Genomic DNA, 22,022 nt, shown 5'->3' on the forward strand with positions numbered 1-22,022 from the left:
CCGGTTACTGGTGGGAGGTTAGAGGATACCGGTTACTGGTGGGAGGTTAGAGGATACCGGTTACTGGTGGGAGGTTAGAGGATACCGGTTACTGGTGGGAGGTTAGAGGATACCGGTTACTGGTGGGAGGTTAGAGGATACCGGTTACTGGTGGGAGGTTAGAGGATACCGGTTACTGGTGGGAGGTTAGAGGATACCGGTTACTGGTGGGAGGTTAGAGGATACCGGTTACTGGTGGGAGGTTAGAGGATACGGGTAGTGGTGGGAGGTTAGAGGATACGGGTAGTGGTGGGAGGTTAGAGGATACGGGTAGTGGTGGGAGGTTAGAGGATACGGGTAGTGGTGTGAGGTTAGAGGATACGGGTAGTGGTGGGAGGTTAGAGGATACGGGTAGTGGTGGGAGGTTAGAGGATACGGGTAGTGGTGGGAGGTTAGAGGATACGGGTAGTGGTGGGAGGTTAGAGAGTACGGGTAGTGGTGGGAGGTTAGAGGATACGGGTAGTGGTGGAAGGTTAGAGGATACGGGTTAGTGGTGGGAGGTTAGAGGATACGGGTTACTGGTGGGAGGTTAGAGGCTACGGGTAGTGGTTGGAGGTTAGAGGATACGGGTTACTGGTGGGAGGTTAGAGAATACGGGTAGTGGTGGGAGGTTAGAGAATATGGGTTACTGGTGGGAGGTTAGAGCTGTCTTTTCCAACCCTGGTCCTCCAGTACCGCAACAGTACAGTTTAGTTGTATCCCTGGACAAACACACCTCATTCAACTTATTGAAGACTTGATGTTTAGTTGACCAGTTGAGTCAGGTGTGCATGTCCAGGGTTACAATAACAATGTGTTCTGTTGGGGTACTGGAGGACCAGGGTTGGGCTGTTGGTGGTACTGGAGGACCAGGGTTGGTGGTACTGGAGGACCAGGGTTGATGGTACTGGAGGACCAGGGTTGGTGGTACTGAGGGACCAGGGTTGGTGGTACTGGGGGACCAGGGTTGGGGGTACTGGGGGACCAGGGTTGGGGGTACTGGGGGACCAGGGTTGGGGGTACTGGGGGACCAGAGGTTTAGAGAATACCGCTAGAGGTTTAGAGAATACCGCTAGAGGTTTAGAGAATACCGCTAGAGGTTTAGAGAATACCGCTAGAGGTTTAGAGAATACCGCTAGAGGTTTAGAGAATACCGCTAGAGGTTTAGAGAATACCGCTAGAGGTTTAGAGAATACCGCTAGAGGTTTAGAGAATACCGCTAGAGGTTTAGAGAATACCGCTAGAGGTTTAGAGAATACCGCTAGAGGTTTAGAGAATACCGCTAGAGGTTTAGAGAATACCGCTAGAGGTTTAGAGAATACCGCTAGAGGTTTAGAGAATACCGCTAGAGGTTTAGAGAATACCGCTAGAGGTTTAGAGAATACCGCTAGAGGTTTAGAGAATACCGCTAGAGGTTTAGAGAATACCGCTAGAGGTTTAGAGAATACCGCTAGAGGTTTAGAGAAATCCACTAGTAGTACTACCAGTTTAGAGAATACCACTAGTAGTACTACCAGTTTAGAGAATACTGAAGTCTCTTCCATTGTAGCCAGTACAGGATAATTCCCATTTCAACAGTTGAACTCTCTTCCATTGTAGCCAGTACGGGATGATCCCCATTTCCACCACTTTCTGCTCAGCCAGACTGAGAAGGTAAGAGGGAAAGTTTGCTGAATGTTTGTTCAACGTTTTTGCTTGGTTTTGGGGGGGGGGGGGGGCTGGTTGGTTGGTTTTGCAGCTGTTGCCCTGTAACTGCACACTGTTGGGGTTTTAAGGGCTCAGGGGGTGAGGTTCCCCTTAGGTACAGATCTAGAGTCAGCTTTCCCTCCACCATGCTAATCTGACCCAAGATCAGCGTCTACGGGCAACTTCACCCTACTCTGTTAGGTGGGAGAATAACATAGGAGTGTGTATGAGCTTCACAGGAATAAAGTCTGCGTTCCAATTGTGTATCCTTCTCTTGAAGACTCTTACGCTCCCCATCATGGATTTCAGAATGGTGGAAACTGACTTCGTCCAGCCGGCGCTGGTCCGCTGCTTAGCCGGCGCTGGTCCGCTGCTTAGCCGGCGCTGGTCCGCTGCTTAGCCGGCGCTGGTCCGCTGCTTAGCCGGCGCTGGTCCTGTGCTTAGCCGGCGCTGGTCCTGTGCTTAGCCGGCGCTGGTCCTGTGCTTAGCCGGCGCTGGTCCTGTGCTTAGCCGGCGCTGGTCCTGTGCTTAGCCGGCGCTGGTCCTGTGCTTAGCCGGCGCTGGTCCGCTGCTTAGCCGGCGCTGGTCCGCTGCTTAGCCGGCGCTGGTCCTGGGCCGGTGCTTAGCCGGCGCTGGCCCGGTGCTTTTTAAACCCACCATGGGGAGTGTGCTTGTGCACACTTCAGGAGAAGGGTATAGAATCAGGAAGCAGACAGTTTGGACACCTTTTTTTTTTGGTTGCTTGTTAACTGTTTTCTCAATTGATCATTAATTAACCCTTTCTTCTCCTACCTATTTCTGTGTGGTGTAGTTCAGTTTTATTAGGTAGTTTAATTCAATGTAAATGTTTATCTGTACACTACTGTGGCGATTCCTTTTACATTTCACTGGTACTTCTATAGGGCACCGTGTTTAATGAAATAAATCAATTAGATGGTTTATTTAGTCCGGAAGCACGTGAAATGTATTGTTTGTAGAGCTCCCTTCCCTCCCTTCTCTCTATCCTGCTGCTCTTGCATGGATTTCCCTCTGAATCCTTCCTGCTTCCCAGGTGGCACCCTATTCCCATTATAGTGCACTACTTTTGACCAGAATCGAAAACCCTATTCCCTATATAGTGCACTACTTTTGACCAGAATCCAAAACCCTATTCCCTATATAGTTCACTACTTTTGACCAGAATCCAAAACCCTATTCCCTATATAGTGCACTACTTTTGACCAGAATCCAAAACCCTATTCCCTATATAGTGCACTACTTTTGACCAGAATCCAAAACCCTATTCCCTATATAGTGCACTACTTTTGACCAGAATCCAAAACCCTATTCCCTATATAGTTCACTACTTTTGACCAGAATCCAAAACCCTATTCCCTATATAGTGCACTACTTTTGACCAGAATCCAAAACCCTATTCCCTATATAGTGCACTACTTTTGACCAGAATCCAAAACCCTATTCCCTATATAGTGCACTACTTTTGACCAGAATCCAAAACCCTATTCCCTATATAGTGCACTACTTTTGACCAGAATCCAAAACCCTATTCCCTATATAGTTCACTACTTCCTCAGGCAACACTATGCACTCTGAATCACCCCCTCGTCAGGCAACACTATGCACTCTGAATCTCCCCCTCCTCAGGCAACACTATGCACTCTGAATCTCCCCCTCCTCAGGCAACACTATGCACTCTGAATCTCCCCCTCCTCAGGCAACACTATGCACTCTGAATCTCCCCCTCCTCGGGCAACACTATGCACTCTGAATCTCCCCCTCCTCGGGCAACACTATGCACTCTGAATCTCCCCCTCCTCAGGCAACACTATGCACTCTGAATCTCCCCCTCCTCAGGCAACACTATGCACTCTGAATCTCCCCCTCCTCGGGCAACACTATGCACTCTGAATCTCCCCCTCCTCAGGCAACACTATGCACTCTGAATCTCCCCCTCCTCGGGCAACACTATGCACTCTGAATCTCCCCCTCCTCGGGCAACACTATGCACTCTGAATCTCCCCCTCCTCAGGCAACACTATGCACTCTGAATCTCCCCCTCCTCAGGCAACACTATGCACTCTGAATCTCCCCCTCCTCGGGCAACACTATGCACTCTGAATCTCCCCCTCAGGCAACACAATGCACTCTGAATCTCCCCCTCCTCAGGCAACACTATGCACTCTGAATCTCCCCCTCCTATGCACTCTGAGTTCCATAATTCCTTGCCTTATTTTGGACACATGTCAGTGGCCACAGCCCTGAAAGTGTAACTGTTTGACCACGTGGTGCTACAGTTTGTCTGATAACTCCAGTAGTTACAGTTGTAACGGGTGTTCCCTGCATGTTACAGACAGTTATCTAGTCACACACCAGAAACTACTAGTACAGCACAAACCTCCAACGTCTAGTCAGGGGTGTCAAAACATACGGAACAAACTGAATATACTTCCCAATGACTGAAACCAAACAGAAACGTGATAATGGACCTACATTCATACAGTTTATTGACTGGGTCCTTGTTGCTAATAATCATTTGACATAAAAGCTAGACTGTCAGGAAGCATCAAATTCCTCCCATGATGGATAGAGGACTATTTTGACAGAGGATCATTTATACATTTTCATTGCGGCCCCCCGGAACTGGTGGGAGATTGAATGCGGCCCCTGTGGAAAGTGGGTTTGACACCTCCGCTCTAGACACACACACACACACACACACACACACACACAGACTATGTGAATTGTCTGAGGGAGATTCAGAGTGAATTTACACAAACTCAAGAAGATGCTCCATAACACAGCTTCAGTGGAAAGTTAGCAACTCTGTGTATAAAACAATTTAAAAATATATATATTTAAAATATAAATCCCCCTCTCGTTTTCTACTTCCTCCTTGAATTGGATGAATCAACTTGAAAACTGAATTTGTGAAATCACACCGTCCTCGTCTGTGTTACCAAAGCAGGCCTAGCAGCCTGCTACAAACCCTAGCTAGCATTAGCTTAGCCGTTCAACGACACCCACCAGAACTAGGAATAAAAAGTGTCTCTGTTCAGTCAGTGAGTGAGTGGCTACGTTTGGCCAAAGCCCCATATGGGCCCTGGTCACCAGTAGTGCACTATAAAGGGAACACAGTGCTGTTTTGGGTAGCATTCAGTTTGGTGGTTTTAGGGGGATGTTAGCATTAGCACCACTGTTTGTGTGTAAACTAATGTCTGTCCGTTGAACCTTTTCTCTCCCCTCCTCAGCCTGCCTCGTCTATGGAGCCGATCAGTAAACGCCTGAAGATCGTTGAGGAGGTGAGCAAGCAGTCTGTCTCAAACGGCTCCTGTAATTAGGGCCCTGGGTTCTTTTCCACCCCCGAATTGAGGCACTGCTTTAACCCTCTGGTCATTCTGGTCAAAAGTAGTTCACTATATAGGGAATAGGGTGCCATTTGTGACCGTCTATATAGGGAATAGGGTGCCATTTGTGACCGTCTATATAGGGAATAGGGTGCCGTTTGTGACCGTCTATATAGGGAATAGGGTGCCGTTTGGGACCGTCTATATAGGGAATAGGGTGCCATTTGTGACCGTCTATATAGGGAATAGGGTGCCATTTGTGACCGTCTATATAGGGAATAGGGTGCCGTTTGTGACCGTCTTAATGCTTGATCTCTTCACTCACTCACCCTCAGTACCATTCTCTATTTGCTGTCTGAGTCTACTTTGGCTCGCCTTAGGAGGTACAGCTGGAGGTGTATGTTATGTAGGGGTACAGCTGGAGGTGTATGTTATGTAGAGGTACAGCTGGAGGTGTATGTTATGTAGGGGGGTACAGCTGGAGGTGTATGTTATGTAGGGGGGTACAGCTGGAGGTGTATGTTACGTAGAGGGGTACAGCTGGAGGTGTATGTTATGTAGGGGTACAGCTGGAGGTGTATGTTATGTAGGGGTACAGCTGGAGGTGTATGTTATGTAGAGGTACAGCTGGAGGTGTATGTTATGTAGGGGGGTACAGCTGGAGGTGTATGTTATGTAGGGGGGTACAGCTGGAGGTGTATGTTATGTAGGGGGGTACAGCTGGAGGTGTGTGTTATGTAGGGGGGTACAGCTGGAGGTGTATGTTATGTAGGGGTACAGCTGGAGGTGTATGTTATGTAGAGGTACAGCTGGAGGTGTATGTTATGTAGGGGGGTACAGCTGGAGGTGTATGTTATGTAGGGGAGTACAGCTGGAGGTGTATGTTACGTAGAGGGGTACAGCTGGAGGTGTATGTTATGTAGGGGTACAGCTGGAGGTGTATGTTATGTAGGGGTACAGCTGGAGGTGTATGTTATGTAGAGGTACAGCTGGAGGTGTATGTTATGTAGGGGGGTACAGCTGGAGGTGTATGTTATGTAGGGGGGTACAGCTGGAGGTGTATGTTATGTAGGGGGGTACAGCTGGAGGTGTGTGTTATGTAGGGGGGTACAGCTGGAGGTGTATGTTATGTAGGGGTACAGCTGGAGGTGTATGTTATGTAGGGGTACAGCTGGAGGTGTATGTTATGTAGAGGTACAGCTGGAGGTGTATGTTATGTAGGGGGGTACAGCTGGAGGTGTGTGTTATGTAGGGGGGTACAGCTGGAGGTGTATGTTATGTAGGGGTACAGCTGGAGGTGTATGTTATGTAGGGGTACAGCTGGAGGTGTATGTTATGTAGAGGTACAGCTGGAGGTGTATGTTATGTAGGGGGGTACAGCTGGAGGTGTATGTTATGTAGGGGGGTACAGCTGGAGGTGTATGTTATGTAGGGGGGTACAGCTGGAGGTGTATGTTATGTAGGGGGGTACAGCTGGAGGTGTATGTTATGTAGGGGGGTACAGCTGGAGGTGTATGTTATGTAGGGGGGTACAGCTGGAGGTGTATGTTATGTAGGGGGGTACAGCTGGAGGTGTATGCTATGTAGGGGGGTACAGCTGGAGGTGTATGTTATGTAGGGGGGGTACAGCTGGAGGTGTATGTTATGTAGGGGGGGTACAGCTGGAGGTGTATGTTATGTACAGGTACAGCTGGAGGTGTATGTTATGTAGGGAGGTACAGCTGGAGGTGTATGTTATGTAGAGGTACAGGTACAGCTGGAGGTGTATGTTATGTAGGGGGGTACAGGTACAGCTGGAGGTGTATGTTATGTAGGGGGGTACAGCTGGAGGTGTATGTTATGTAGGGGGGTACAGCTGGAGGTGTATGTTATGTAGGGGGGGTACAGCTGGAGGTGTATGTTATGTAGGGGGGGTACAGCTGGAGGTGTATGTTATGTACAGGTACAGCTGGAGGTGTATGTTATGTAGGGGGGTACAGCTGGAGGTGTATGTTATGTAGGGGGGGTACAGCTGGAGGTGTATGTTATGTAGGGGTACAGCTGGAGGTGTATGTTATGTAGGGGGGTACAGCTGGAGGTGTATGTTATGTAGGGAGGTACAGCTGGAGGTGTATGTTATGTAGGGGGGTACAGCTGGAGGTGTATGTTATGTAGGGGGGGTACAGCTGGAGGTGTATGTTATGTAGGGGGGTACAGCTGGAGGTGTATGTTATGTAGGGGTACAGCTGGAGGTGTATGTTATGTAGGGGGGTACAGCTGGAGGTGTATGTTATGTAGGGGGGTACAGCTGGAGGTGTATGTTATGTAGGGGGGGTACAGCTGGAGGTGTATGTTATGTAGGGGGGGTACAGCTGGAGGTGTATGTTATGTAGGGGGGTACAGCTGGAGGTGTATGTTATGTAGGGGTACAGCTGGAGGTGTATGTTATGGACAGGTGGAGGTGTATGTTATGTAGGGGTACAGCTGGAGGTGTATGTTATGTAGAGGTACAGCTGGAGGTGTATGTTATGGACAGGTGGAGGTGTATGTTATGTAGGGGGGTACAGCTGGAGGTGTATGTTATGTAGGGGGGTACAGCTGGAGGTGTATGTTATGTAGAGGTACAGCTGGAGGTGTATGTTATGTAGGGGTACAGCTGGAGGTGTATGTTATGTAGGGGGGTACAGCTGGAGGTGTATGTTATGTAGGGGTACAGCTGGAGGTGTATGTTATGTAGGGGGGTACAGCTGGAGGTGTATGTTATGTAGGGGGGGTACAGCTGGAGGTGTATGTTATGTAGGGGGGTACAGCTGGAGGTGTATGTTATGTAGGGGTACAGCTGGAGGTGTATGTTACGTAGGGGTACAGATGGAGGTGTATGTTATGGACAGGTGGAGGTGTATGTTATGTAGGGGTACAGCTGGAGGTGTATGTTATGTAGGGGTACAGATGGAGGTGTGTGTTATGGAGAGGTACAGCTGGAGGTGTATGTTATGTAGAGGTACAGCTGGAGGTGTATGTTATGTAGAGGTACAGCTGGAGGTGTATGTTATGTAGGGGTACAGCTGGAGGTGTATGTTATGTAGGGGGGTACAGCTGGAGGTATATGTTATGTAGGGGGGTACAGCTGGAGGTGTATGTTATGTAGAGGTACTGCTGGAGGTGTATGTTATGTAGGGGGGTACAGCTGGAGGTGTATGTTATGTAGGGGTACAGCTGGAGGTGTATGTTATGTAGGGGGGTACAGCTGGAGGTGTATGTTATGTAGGGGTACAGCTAGAGGTGTATGTTATGTAGGGGTACAGCTGGAGGTGTATGCTATGTAGGGGGGTACAGCTGGAGGTGTATGTTATGTAGGGGTACAGCTGGAGGTGTATGTTATGTAGAGGTACAGCTGGAGGTGTATGCTATGTAGGGGGGTACAGCTGGAGGTGTATGTTATGTAGGGGTACAGCTGGAGGTGTATGTTATGTAGAGGTACAGCTGGAGGTGTATGTTATGTAGGGGGGTACAGCTGGAGGTGTATGTTATGTAGGGGTACAGCTAGAGGTGTATGTTATGTAGAGGGGTACAGCTGGAGGTGTATGTTATGTAGGGGTACAGCTGGAGGTGTATGTTATGTAGGGGGGTACAGCTGGAGGTGTATGTTATGTAGGGGTACAGCTAGAGGTGTATGTTATGTAGGGGTACAGGTACAGCTGGAGGTGTATGTTATGTAGGGGGGTACAGCTGGAGGTGTATGTTATGTAGGGGTACAGCTAGAGGTGTATGTTATGTAGAGGTACAGCTGGAGGTGTATGTTGTGTAGAGGGGTACAGCTGGAGGTGTATGTTATGTAGGGGGGTACAGCTGGAGGTGTATGTTATGTAGAGGGGTACAGCTGGAGGTGTATGTTATGTAGGGGGGTACAGCTGGAGGTGTATGTTGAGGTACAGCTGGAGGTGTATGTTATGTAGGGGTACAGGTACAGCTGGAGGTGTATGTTATGTAGGGGTACAGCTGGAGGTGTATGTTATGTAGGGGTACAGCTGGAGGTGTATGTTATGTAGTGGGGTACAGCTGGAGGTGTATGTTATGTAGGGGTACAGCTGGAGGTGTATGTTATGTAGGGGGGTACAGCTGGAGGTGTATGTTATGTAGAGGTACAGCTGGAGGTGTATGTTATGTAGGGGGGTACAGCTGGAGGTGTATGTTATGTAGGGGGGTACAGCTGGAGGTGTATGTTATGTAGGGGGGTACAGCTGGAGGTGTATGTTATGTAGGGGGGTACAGCTGGAGGTGTATGTTATGTAGGGGGGTACAGCTGGAGGTGTATGTTATGTAGGGGGGTACAGCTGGAGGTGTATGTTATGTAGGGGGGTACAGCTGGAGGTGTATGTTATGTAGGGGGGTACAGCTGGAGGTGTATGTTATGTAGGGGGGTACAGCTGGAGGTGTATGTTATGTAGAGGTACAGCTGGAGGTGTATGTTATGTAGGGGGGTACAGCTGGAGGTGTATGTTATGTAGGGGTACAGCTGGAGGTGTATGTTATGTAGGGGGGTACAGCTGGAGGTGTATGTTATGTAGGGGTACAGCTAGAGGTGTATGTTATGTAGGGGTACAGGTACAGCTGGAGGTGTATGTTATGTAGGGGTACAGCTAGAGGTGTATGTTATGTAGAGGTACAGCTGGAGGTGTATGTTGTGTAGAGGGGTACAGCTGGAGGTGTATGTTATGTAGGGGGGTACAGCTGGAGGTGTATGTTATGTAGAGGGGTACAGCTGGAGGTGTATGTTATGTAGGGGGGTACAGCTGGAGGTGTATGTTGAGGTACAGCTGGAGGTGTATGTTATGTAGGGGTACAGGTACAGCTGGAGGTGTATGTTATGTAGGGGTACAGCTGGAGGTGTATGCTATGTAGGGGGGTACAGCTGGAGGTGTATGTTATGTAGGGGTACAGCTGGAGGTGTATGTTATGTAGAGGTACAGCTGGAGGTGTATGCTATGTAGGGGGGTACAGCTGGAGGTGTATGTTATGTAGGGGTACAGCTGGAGGTGTATGTTATGTAGAGGTACAGCTGGAGGTGTATGTTATGTAGGGGGGTACAGCTGGAGGTGTATGTTATGTAGGGGTACAGCTAGAGGTGTATGTTATGTAGAGGGGTACAGCTGGAGGTGTATGTTATGTAGGGGTACAGCTGGAGGTGTATGTTATGTAGGGGGGTACAGCTGGAGGTGTATGTTATGTAGGGGTACAGCTAGAGGTGTATGTTATGTAGGGGTACAGGTACAGCTGGAGGTGTATGTTATGTAGGGGGGTACAGCTGGAGGTGTATGTTATGTAGGGGTACAGCTAGAGGTGTATGTTATGTAGAGGTACAGCTGGAGGTGTATGTTGTGTAGAGGGGTACAGCTGGAGGTGTATGTTATGTAGGGGGGTACAGCTGGAGGTGTATGTTATGTAGAGGGGTACAGCTGGAGGTGTATGTTATGTAGGGGGGTACAGCTGGAGGTGTATGTTGAGGTACAGCTGGAGGTGTATGTTATGTAGGGGTACAGGTACAGCTGGAGGTGTATGTTATGTAGGGGTACAGCTGGAGGTGTATGTTATGTAGGGGTACAGCTGGAGGTGTATGTTATGTAGTGGGGTACAGCTGGAGGTGTATGTTATGTAGGGGTACAGCTGGAGGTGTATGTTATGTAGGGGGGTACAGCTGGAGGTGTATGTTATGTAGAGGTACAGCTGGAGGTGTATGTTATGTAGGGGGGTACAGCTGGAGGTGTATGTTATGTAGGGGGGTACAGCTGGAGGTGTATGTTATGTAGGGGGGTACAGCTGGAGGTGTATGTTATGTAGGGGGGTACAGCTGGAGGTGTATGTTATGTAGGGGGGTACAGCTGGAGGTGTATGTTATGTAGGGGGGTACAGCCGGAGGTGTATGTTATGTAGGGGGGTACAGCTGGAGGTGTATGTTATGTAGGGGGGTACAGCTGGAGGTGTATGTTATGTAGGGGGGTACAGCTGGAGGTGTATGTTATGTAGGGGGGTACAGCTGGAGGTGTATGTTATGTAGAGGTACAGCTGGAGGTGTATGTTATGTAGGGGGGTACAGCTGGAGGTGTATGTTATGTAGGGGGGTACAGCTGGAGGTGTATGTTATGTAGGGGTACAGCTGGAGGTGTATGTTATGTAGGGGGGTACAGCTGGAGGTGTATGTTATGTAGGGGTACAGCTAGAGGTGTATGTTATGTAGGGGTACAGGTACAGCTGGAGGTGTATGTTATGTAGGGGTACAGCTAGAGGTGTATGTTATGTAGAGGTACAGCTGGAGGTGTATGTTGTGTAGAGGGGTACAGCTGGAGGTGTATGTTATGTAGGGGGGTACAGCTGGAGGTGTATGTTATGTAGAGGGGTACAGCTGGAGGTGTATGTTATGTAGGGGGGTACAGCTGGAGGTGTATGTTGAGGTACAGCTGGAGGTGTATGTTATGTAGGGGTACAGGTACAGCTGGAGGTGTATGTTATGTAGGGGTACAGCTGGAGGTGTATGTTATGTAGGGGTACAGCTGGAGGTGTATGTTATGTAGTGGGGTACAGCTGGAGGTGTATGTTATGTAGGGGTACAGCTGGAGGTGTATGTTATGTAGGGGGGTACAGCTGGAGGTGTATGTTATGTAGAGGTACAGCTGGAGGTGTATGTTATGTAGGGGGGTACAGCTGGAGGTGTATGTTATGTAGGGGGGTACAGCTGGAGGTGTATGTTATGTAGGGGGGTACAGCTGGAGGTGTATGTTATGTAGGGGGGTACAGCTGGATGTGTATGTTATGTAGGGGGGTACAGCTGGAGGTGTATGTTATGTAGGGGGGTACAGCTGGAGGTGTATGTTATGTAGAGGTACAGCTGGAGGTGTATGTTATGTAGGGGGGTACAGCTGGAGGTGTATGTTATGTAGGGGTACAGCTAGAGGTGTATGTTATGTAGAGGGGTACAGCTGGAGGTGTATGTTATGTAGGGGTACAGCTGGAGGTGTATGTTATGTAGGGGGGTACAGCTGGAGGTGTATGTTATGTAGGGGTACAGCTAGAGGTGTATGTTATGTAGGGGTACAGGTACAGCTGGAGGTGTATGTTATGTAGGGGGGTACAGCTGGAGGTGTATGTTATGTAGGGGTACAGCTAGAGGTGTATGTTATGTAGAGGTACAGCTGGAGGTGTATGTTGTGTAGAGGGGTACAGCTGGAGGTGTATGTTATGTAGGGGGGTACAGCTGGAGGTGTATGTTGAGGTACAGCTGGAGGTGTATGTTATGTAGGGGGGTACAGCTGGAGGTGTATGTTATGTAGGGGGGTACAGCTGGAGGTGTATGTTATGTAGGGGGGTACAGCTGGAGCTGTATGTTATGTAGGGGGGTACAGCTGGAGGTGTATGTAATGTAGGGGGGTACAGCTGGAGGTGTATGTTATGTAGAGGTACAGCTGGAGGTCTATGTTATGTAGAGGTACAGCTGGAGGTGTATGTTATGTAGAGGTACAGCTGGAGGTGTATGTTATGTACAGGTACAGCTGGAGGTGTATGTTATGTAGGGGTGGAGGTGTATGTTATGTAGGGGTACAGATGGGGGTGTATGTTATGTAGGGGGGTACAGCTGGAGGTGTATGTTATGTAGGGGTGGAGGTGTATGTTATGTAGGGGTACAGATGGGGGTGTATGTTATGTAGAGGTACAGCTGGAGGTCTATGTTATGTAGAGGTACAGCTGGAGGTGTATGTTATGTAGGGGTACAGCTGGAGGTGTATGTTATGTAGGGGTGGAGGTGTATGTTATGTAGGGGTACAGATGGGGGTGTATGTTATGTAGGGGGGTACAGCTGGAGGTGTATGTTATGTAGGGGTACAGCTGGAGGTGTATGTTATGTAGGGGTGGAGGTGTATGTTATGTAGGGGTACAGATGGGGGTGTATGTTATGTAGAGGTACAGCTGGAGGTGTATGTTATGTAGAGGTACAGCTGGAGGTGTATGTTATGTAGGGGTACAGCTGGAGGTGTATGTTATGTAGGGGTGGAGGTGTATGTTATGTAGGGGTACAGATGGGGGTGTATGTTATGTAGGGGGGTACAGCTGGAGGTGTATGTTATGTAGGGGTACAGCTGGAGGTGTATGTTATGTAGGGGTACAGATGGGGGTGTATGTTATGTAGAGGTACAGCTGGAGGTCTATGTTATGTAGAGGTACAGCTGGAGGTGTATGTTATGTAGGGGTACAGCTGGAGGTGTATGTTATGTAGGGGTGGAGGTGTATGTTATGTAGGGGTACAGATGGGGGTGTATGTTATGTAGGGGGGGTACAGCTGGAGGTGTATGTTATGTAGGGGGGTACAGCTGGAGGTGTATGTTATGTAGGGGTACAGCTGGAGGTGTATGTTATGTAGGGGTACAGATGGAGGTGTATGTTATGGACAGGTGGAGGTGTATGTTATGTAGGGGTACAGCTGGAGGTGTATGTTATGTAGAGGTACAGCTGGAGGTGTATGTTATGGACAGGTGGAGGTGTATGTTATGTAGGGGGGTACAGCTGGAGGTGTATGTTATGTAGGGGGGTACAGCTGGAGGTGTATGTTATGTAGAGGTACAGCTGGAGGTGTATGTTATGTAGGGGTACAGCTGGAGGTGTATGTTATGTAGGGGGGTACAGCTGGAGGTGTATGTTATGTAGGGGTACAGCTGGAGGTGTATGTTATGTAGGGGGGTACAGCTGGAGGTGTATGTTATGTAGGGGGGGTACAGCTGGAGGTGTATGTTATGTAGGGGGGTACAGCTGGAGGTGTATGTTATGTAGGGGTACAGCTGGAGGTGTATGTTACGTAGGGGTACAGATGGAGGTGTATGTTATGGACAGGTGGAGGTGTATGTTATGTAGGGGTACAGCTGGAGGTGTATGTTATGTAGGGGTACAGATGGAGGTGTGTGTTATGGAGAGGTACAGCTGGAGGTGTATGTTATGTAGAGGTACAGCTGGAGGTGTATGTTATGTAGAGGTACAGCTGGAGGTGTATGTTATGTAGGGGTACAGCTGGAGGTGTATGTTATGTAGGGGGGTACAGCTGGAGGTATATGTTATGTAGGGGGGTACAGCTGGAGGTGTATGTTATGTAGGGGGGTACAGCTGGAGGTGTATGTTATGTAGAGGTACTGCTGGAGGTGTATGTTATGTAGGGGGGTACAGCTGGAGGTGTATGTTATGTAGGGGTACAGCTGGAGGTGTATGTTATGTAGGGGGGTACAGCTGGAGGTGTATGTTATGTAGGGGTACAGCTAGAGGTGTATGTTATGTAGGGGTACAGCTGGAGGTGTATGCTATGTAGGGGGGTACAGCTGGAGGTGTATGTTATGTAGGGGTACAGCTGGAGGTGTATGTTATGTAGAGGTACAGCTGGAGGTGTATGCTATGTAGGGGGGTACAGCTGGAGGTGTATGTTATGTAGGGGTACAGCTGGAGGTGTATGTTATGTAGAGGTACAGCTGGAGGTGTATGTTATGTAGGGGGGTACAGCTGGAGGTGTATGTTATGTAGGGGTACAGCTAGAGGTGTATGTTATGTAGAGGGGTACAGCTGGAGGTGTATGTTATGTAGGGGTACAGCTGGAGGTGTATGTTATGTAGGGGGGTACAGCTGGAGGTGTATGTTATGTAGGGGTACAGCTAGAGGTGTATGTTATGTAGGGGTACAGGTACAGCTGGAGGTGTATGTTATGTAGGGGGGTACAGCTGGAGGTGTATGTTATGTAGGGGTACAGCTAGAGGTGTATGTTATGTAGAGGTACAGCTGGAGGTGTATGTTGTGTAGAGGGGTACAGCTGGAGGTGTATGTTATGTAGGGGGGTACAGCTGGAGGTGTATGTTATGTAGAGGGGTACAGCTGGAGGTGTATGTTATGTAGGGGGGTACAGCTGGAGGTGTATGTTGAGGTACAGCTGGAGGTGTATGTTATGTAGGGGTACAGGTACAGCTGGAGGTGTATGTTATGTAGGGGTACAGCTGGAGGTGTATGTTATGTAGGGGTACAGCTGGAGGTGTATGTTATGTAGGGGTACAGCTGGAGGTGTATGTTATGTAGTGGGGTACAGCTGGAGGTGTATGTTATGTAGGGGTACAGCTGGAGGTGTATGTTATGTAGGGGGGTACAGCTGGAGGTGTATGTTATGTAGAGGTACAGCTGGAGGTGTATGTTATGTAGGGGGGTACAGCTGGAGGTGTATGTTATGTAGGGGGGTACAGCTGGAGGTGTATGTTATGTAGGGGGGTACAGCTGGAGGTGTATGTTATGTAGGGGGGTACAGCTGGAGGTGTATGTTATGTAGGGGGGTACAGCTGGAGGTGTATGTTATGTAGGGGGGTACAGCTGGAGGTGTATGTTATGTAGGGGGGTACAGCTGGAGGTGTATGTTATGTAGGGGGGTACAGCTGGAGGTGTATGTTATGTAGGGGGGTACAGCTGGAGGTGTATGTTATGTAGAGGTACAGCTGGAGGTGTATGTTATGTAGGGGGGTACAGCTGGAGGTGTATGTTATGTAGGGGTACAGCTGGAGGTGTATGTTATGTAGGGGGGTACAGCTGGAGGTGTATGTTATGTAGGGGTACAGCTAGAGGTGTATGTTATGTAGGGGTACAGGTACAGCTGGAGGTGTATGTTATGTAGGGGTACAGCTAGAGGTGTATGTTATGTAGAGGTACAGCTGGAGGTGTATGTTGTGTAGAGGGGTACAGCTGGAGGTGTATGTTATGTAGGGGGGTACAGCTGGAGGTGTATGTTATGTAGAGGGGTACAGCTGGAGGTGTATGTTATGTAGGGGGGTACAGCTGGAGGTGTATGTTGAGGTACAGCTGGAGGTGTATGTTATGTAGGGGTACAGGTACAGCTGGAGGTGTATGTTATGTAGGGGTACAGGTACAGCTGGAGGTGTATGTTATGTAGGGGTACAGCTGGAGGTGTATGTTATGTAGGGGTACAGCTGGAGGTGTATGTTATGTAGTGGGGTACAGCTGGAGGTGTATGTTATGTAGGGGTACAGCTGGAGGTGTATGTTATGTAGGGGGGTACAGCTGGAGGTGTATGTTATGTAGAGGTACAGCTGGAGGTGTATGTTATGTAGGGGGGTACAGCTGGAGGTGTATGTTATGTAGGGGGGTACAGCTGGAGGTGTATGTTATGTAGGGGGGTACAGCTGGAGGTGTATGTTATGTAGGGGGGTACAGCTGGATGTGTATGTTATGTAGGGGGGTACAGCTGGAGGTGTATGTTATGTAGGGGGGTACAGCTGGAGGTGTATGTTATGTAGAGGTACAGCTGGAGGTGTATGTTATGTAGGGGGGTACAGCTGGAGGTGTATGTTATGTAGGGGTACAGCTAGAGGTGTATGTTATGTAGAGGGGTACAGCTGGAGGTGTATGTTATGTAGGGGTACAGCTGGAGGTGTATGTTATGTAGGGGGGTACAGCTGGAGGTGTATGTTATGTAGGGGTACAGCTAGAGGTGTATGTTATGTAGGGGTACAGGTACAGCTGGAGGTGTATGTTATGTAGGGGGGTACAGCTGGAGGTGTATGTTATGTAGGGGTACAGCTAGAGGTGTATGTTATGTAGAGGTACAGCTGGAGGTGTATGTTGTGTAGAGGGGTACAGCTGGAGGTGTATGTTATGTAGGGGGGTACAGCTGGAGGTGTATGTTATGTAGAGGGGTACAGCTGGAGGTGTATGTTATGTAGGGGGGTACAGCTGGAGGTGTATGTTGAGGTACAGCTGGAGGTGTATGTTATGTAGGGGGGTACAGCTGGAGGTGTATGTTATGTAGGGGGGTACAGCTGGAGGTGTATGTTATGTAGGGGGGTACAGCTGGAGCTGTATGTTATGTAGGGGGGTACAGCTGGAGGTGTATGTAATGTAGGGGGGTACAGCTGGAGGTGTATGTTATGTAGAGGTACAGCTGGAGGTCTATGTTATGTAGAGGTACAGCTGGAGGTGTATGTTATGTAGAGGTACAGCTGGAGGTGTATGTTATGTAGAGGTACAGCTGGAGGTGTATGTTATGTACAGGTACAGCTGGAGGTGTATGTTATGTAGGGGTGGAGGTGTATGTTATGTAGGGGTACAGATGGGGGTGTATGTTATGTAGGGGGGTACAGCTGGAGGTGTATGTTATGTAGGGGTGGAGGTGTATGTTATGTAGGGGTACAGATGGGGGTGTATGTTATGTAGAGGTACAGCTGGAGGTCTATGTTATGTAGAGGTACAGCTGGAGGTGTATGTTATGTAGGGGTACAGCTGGAGGTGTATGTTATGTAGGGGTGGAGGTGTATGTTATGTAGGGGTACAGATGGGGGTGTATGTTATGTAGGGGGGTACAGCTGGAGGTGTATGTTATGTAGGGGTACAGCTGGAGGTGTATGTTATGTAGGGGTGGAGGTGTATGTTATGTAGGGGTACAGATGGGGGTGTATGTTATGTAGAGGTACAGCTGGAGGTGTATGTTATGTAGAGGTACAGCTGGAGGTGTATGTTATGTAGGGGTACAGCTGGAGGTGTATGTTATGTAGGGGTGGAGGTGTATGTTATGTAGGGGTACAGATGGGGGTGTATGTTATGTAGGGGGGTACAGCTGGAGGTGTATGTTATGTAGGGGTACAGCTGGAGGTGTATGTTATGTAGGGGTGGAGGTGTATGTTATGTAGGGGTACAGATGGGGGTGTATGTTATGTAGAGGTACAGCTGGAGGTCTATGTTATGTAGAGGTACAGCTGGAGGTGTATGTTATGTAGGGGTACAGCTGGAGGTGTATGTTATGTAGGGGTGGAGGTGTATGTTATGTAGGGGTACAGATGGGGGTGTATGTTATGTAGGGGGGTACAGCTGGAGGTGTATGTTATGTAGGGGTACAGCTGGCCACTACCAGTGTTGGTTTTGCATGTGGGTTTCAGACGTGTGTATATTTATCACATGAATATATGTCCTTGGTTTCAGTCTTCACTCTGAGGAAGACTATTTATACCACAGAGCCCCGTGGTGCTTCCTACATGGCACACATTTACTGAATGGCATTTATTTTCATACAAACAGCAAGTACTAGATCAGATATTAAGTAAGACCCAGTAGATACTGCATGTTTGTACTCCTCTGTGGTCGGGAACTCTCGATGCTCCTGTTAAAATGACGTTGGTGTTTGTTGTTTTTGTTTGGTCTGTACAGGACACGAGGTCAACGTCTATCCAAGCTGCCGACAGCACTGCCATCAATGGCAGTATTACACCCACAGACAAACGGTAGGAGATACTGTAATAATATAAATATGTAGCAGTATTACTCCCACAGACAAACGGTAGGAGATACTGTAATAATATAAATATGTAGCAGTATTACTCCCACAGACAAACGGTAGGAGATACTGTAGTAATATATGTATGTAGCAGTATTACTCCCACAGACAAACGGTAGGAGATACTGTAGTAATATATGTATGTAGCAGTATTACTCCCACAGACAAACGGTAGGAGATACTGTAGTAATATATGTATGTAGCAGTATTACTCCCACAGACTGAATACTGGTCCTTTTAGATTACATGGACAGGGGGACCTGATCCTAGACCAGTTCTATGAGTGAATACTGGTCCTATTAGATTACATGGACAGGGGGACCTGATCCTAGACCAGCTCTATGACTGAATACTGGTCCTTTTAGATTACATGGACAGGGGGGACCTGATCCTAGACCAGTTCTATGACTGAATACTGGTCCTATTAGATTACATGGACAGGGGGGACCTGATCCTAGACCAGTTCTATGACTGAATACTGGTCCTATTAGATTACATGGACAGGGGGGACCTGATCCTAGACCAGCTCTATGACTGAATACTGGTCCTTTTAGATTACATGGACAGGGGGGACCTGATCCTAGACCAGTTCTATGACTGAATACTGGTCCTATTAGATTACATGGACAGGGGGGACCTGATCCTAGACCAGCTCAATGACTCTGAATACTGGTCCTATTAGATTACATGGACAGGGGGACCTGATCCTAGACCAGCTCAATGACTCTGAATACTGGTCCTATTAGATTACATGGACAGGGGGGACCTGATCCTAGACCAGCTCTATGACTGAATACTGGTCCTATTAGATTACATGGACAGGGGGACCTGATCCTAGACCAGCTCAATGACTCTGAATACTGGTCCTATTAGATTACATGGACAGGGGGACCTGATCCTAGACCAGCTCTATGACTGAATACTGGTCCTATTATATTACATGGACAGGGGGACCTGATCCTAGACCAGCTCTATGACTGAATACTGGTCCTATTAGATTACATGGACAGGGGGACCTGATCCTAGACCAGCTCTATGACTGAATACTGGTCCTATTAGATTACATGGACAGGGGGACCTGATCCTAGACCAGCTCTATGACTGAATACTGGTCCTATTAGATTACATGGACAGGGGGACCTGATCCTAGACCAGCTCTTTGACTGAATACTGGTCCTATTAAATTACATGGACACGGGGGACCTGATCCTAGACCAGCTCTATGACTCTGAATACTGGTCCTATTAGATTACATGGACAGGGGGACCTGATCCTATACCAGCTCTATGACTGAATACTGGTCCTTTTAGATTACATGGACAGGGGGACCTGATCCTAGACCAGCTCTATGACTGAATACTGGTCCTTTTAGATTACATGGACAGGGGGACCTGATCCTAGACCAGCTCTATGACTCTGAATACTGGTCCTATTAGATTACATGGACAGGGGGACCTGATCCTAGACCAGCTCTATGACTGAATACTGGCCCTATTAGATTACATGGACAGGGGGACCTGATCCTAGACTAGCTCTATGACTGAATACTGGTCCTTTTAGATTACATGGACAGGAGGGACCTGATCCTAGACCAGCTCTATGACTGAATACTGGTCCTTTTAGATTACATGGACAGGGGGACCTGATCCTAGACCAGCTCTATGACTGAATACTGGTCCTTTTAGATTACATGGACAGGGGGACCTGATCCTAGACCAGCTCTATGACTGAATACTGGTCCTTTTAGATTACATGGACAGGGGGGACCTGATCCTAGACCAGCTCTATGACTGAATACTGGTCCTATTAGATTACATGGACAGGGGGACCTGATCCTAGACCAGCTCTATGACTGAATACTGGTCCTTTTAGATTACATGGACAGGAGGGACCTGATCCTAGACCAGCTCTATGACTGAATACTGGTCCTTTTAGATTACATGGACAGGGGGACCTGATCCTAGACCAGCTCTATGACTGAATACTGGTCCTTTTAGATTACATGGACAGGGGGACCTGATCCTAGACCAGCTCTATGTAAACTTGTGTCTTTCCTTTACAGGATAGGGTTCCTGGGGCTGGGGCTTATGGGTAGCGGAATCGTGTCCAACCTGTTAAAGATGGGTCACGTCGTCACGGTGTGGAATCGCACAGTAGAAAAGGTACCACAAGACAACCAACATGTGAGAAAATACGATACAGAATTTACTCCTGTGATTCCGTCAAAACTATTATTATTTAAACCAGTTATTTGGTACAGTATTTTATTTTATGCAAAAAAAAATCATTTATTTATAATGTACAGTAACAACGTTTGGGTTTGGTGCTGATTTTTGACCTACGTCCTGTTGTGACATGCCTTCCTGTGAGCTCACTTCCTGCCTTGTTCCTGTTGTCTTCCCGCTGCAGTGTGACCTGTTCATCCAGGAGGGGGCCAGGTTAGGGCGGACCCCAGCGGAGGTGGTCTCCATGTGTGACATCACCTTCTCCTGCGTCTCAGACCCCAAGGCTGCCAGGGATGTAAGTAACTAAGGAAACGAGGAAACATCTCAACAGACGATGTTTGTAGTCAGGCCAGATTTCCAGGCAGGTGAGAGAGTGAGATGTTTGTATGTGTGTAGTCAGGACAGATGTCCAGGCAGGTGAGAGAGTGAGATGTTTGTATGTGTGTAGTCGGGCCAGATTTCCAGGCAGGTGAGAGAGTGAGATGTTTGTAGTCAGGACGGATGTCCAGGCAGGTGAGAGAGTGAGATGTTTGTATGTGTGTAGTCGGGCCAGATTTCCAGGCAGGTGAGAGAGTGAGATGTTTGTATGTGTGTAGTCAGGACAGATGTCCAGGCAGGTGAGAGAGTGAGATGTTTGTATGTGTGTAGTCAGGACAGATGTCCAGGCAGGTGAGAGAGTGAGATGTTTGTATGTGTGTAGTCAGGCCAGATTTCCAGGCAGGTGAGAGAGTGAGATGTGTGTATGTGTGTAGTCAGGACAGATGTCCAGGCAGGTGAGAGAGTGAGATGTTTGTATGTGTGTAGTCAGGCAGGATTTCCAGGCAGGTGAGAGAGTGAGATGTGTGTAGTCAGGCCAGATTTCCAGGCAGGTGAGAGAGTGAGATGTTTGTATGTGTGTAGTCGGGCCAGATTTCCAGGCAGGTGAGAGAGTGAGATGTTTGTATGTGTGTAGTCAGGCAGGATTTCCAGGCAGATGAGAGAGTGAGATGTGTGTAGTCAGGCCAGATTTCCAGGCAGGTGAGAGAGTGAGATGTTCCAAACAGACTGGCTGCATGTTGCTGGTGGTAGAGCGCTTGGTGTGATAAGTATTGTAATGCCTTTTAGTTCTGACTGCAGTGACTAATTTATCTCACAACGTATGACTGTTAATACCTCTCTCTCTCTATCTCTCTCCTCTCTCTCTCCTCTCCCCTCTTCTCTCCCCTCTTCTCTCTCCCCCCACTCTCCTCTCTCTCCCCCCCCCACTCTCCTCTCTCTCCCCCCCCCCCACTCTCCTCTCTCTCCCCCCCCCACTCTCCTCTCTCTCCCCCCCCCCACTCTCCTCTCTCTCCCCCCCCCCACTCTCCTCTCTCTCCTCTCCCCTCTTCTCTCTCCCCCCACTCTCCTCTCCCCCCCCCCCCCCCCCCACTCTCCTCTCTCTCC

The 22,022-nt window shown here is 48.6% G+C and overlaps 1 protein-coding gene across 16 annotated transcripts in view; it reads left to right on the top strand.

Moving 5' to 3' along the window:
• Window positions 1-22,022, top strand: part of glyr1 (glyoxylate reductase 1 homolog (Arabidopsis)) — a 39,788-nt gene that overhangs the window by 10,922 nt on the left and 6,844 nt on the right. For 4 of the 16 annotated variants that reach the window (XR_016486125.1, XM_090197677.1, XM_090197678.1 and 1 more), the window contains 5 exons: window positions 1,618-1,671; window positions 4,953-5,003; window positions 18,249-18,322; window positions 20,438-20,558; window positions 20,785-20,895. Coding sequence is in view for 15 of the 16 variants with exons in the window: in XM_090197677.1 (XP_090053803.1) it covers window positions 1,618-1,671; window positions 4,953-5,003; window positions 18,249-18,322; window positions 20,438-20,558; window positions 20,785-20,895 (411 nt within the window). In the remaining variant the exon portion in view is untranslated. The remainder of the gene's footprint in view (window positions 1-1,617; window positions 1,672-4,952; window positions 5,004-18,248; window positions 18,323-20,437; window positions 20,559-20,784; window positions 20,896-22,022) is intronic. The other 12 variants (XM_090197679.1, XM_090197686.1, XM_090197680.1 and 9 more) reach the window with 7 other exon arrangements.

This window comes from Oncorhynchus mykiss, chromosome 13 (genome assembly GCF_057628025.1).
Source record: "Oncorhynchus mykiss isolate SJ-2025 chromosome 13, ASM5762802v1, whole genome shotgun sequence".
NCBI lineage: Eukaryota > Metazoa > Chordata > Actinopteri > Salmoniformes > Salmonidae > Oncorhynchus > Oncorhynchus mykiss.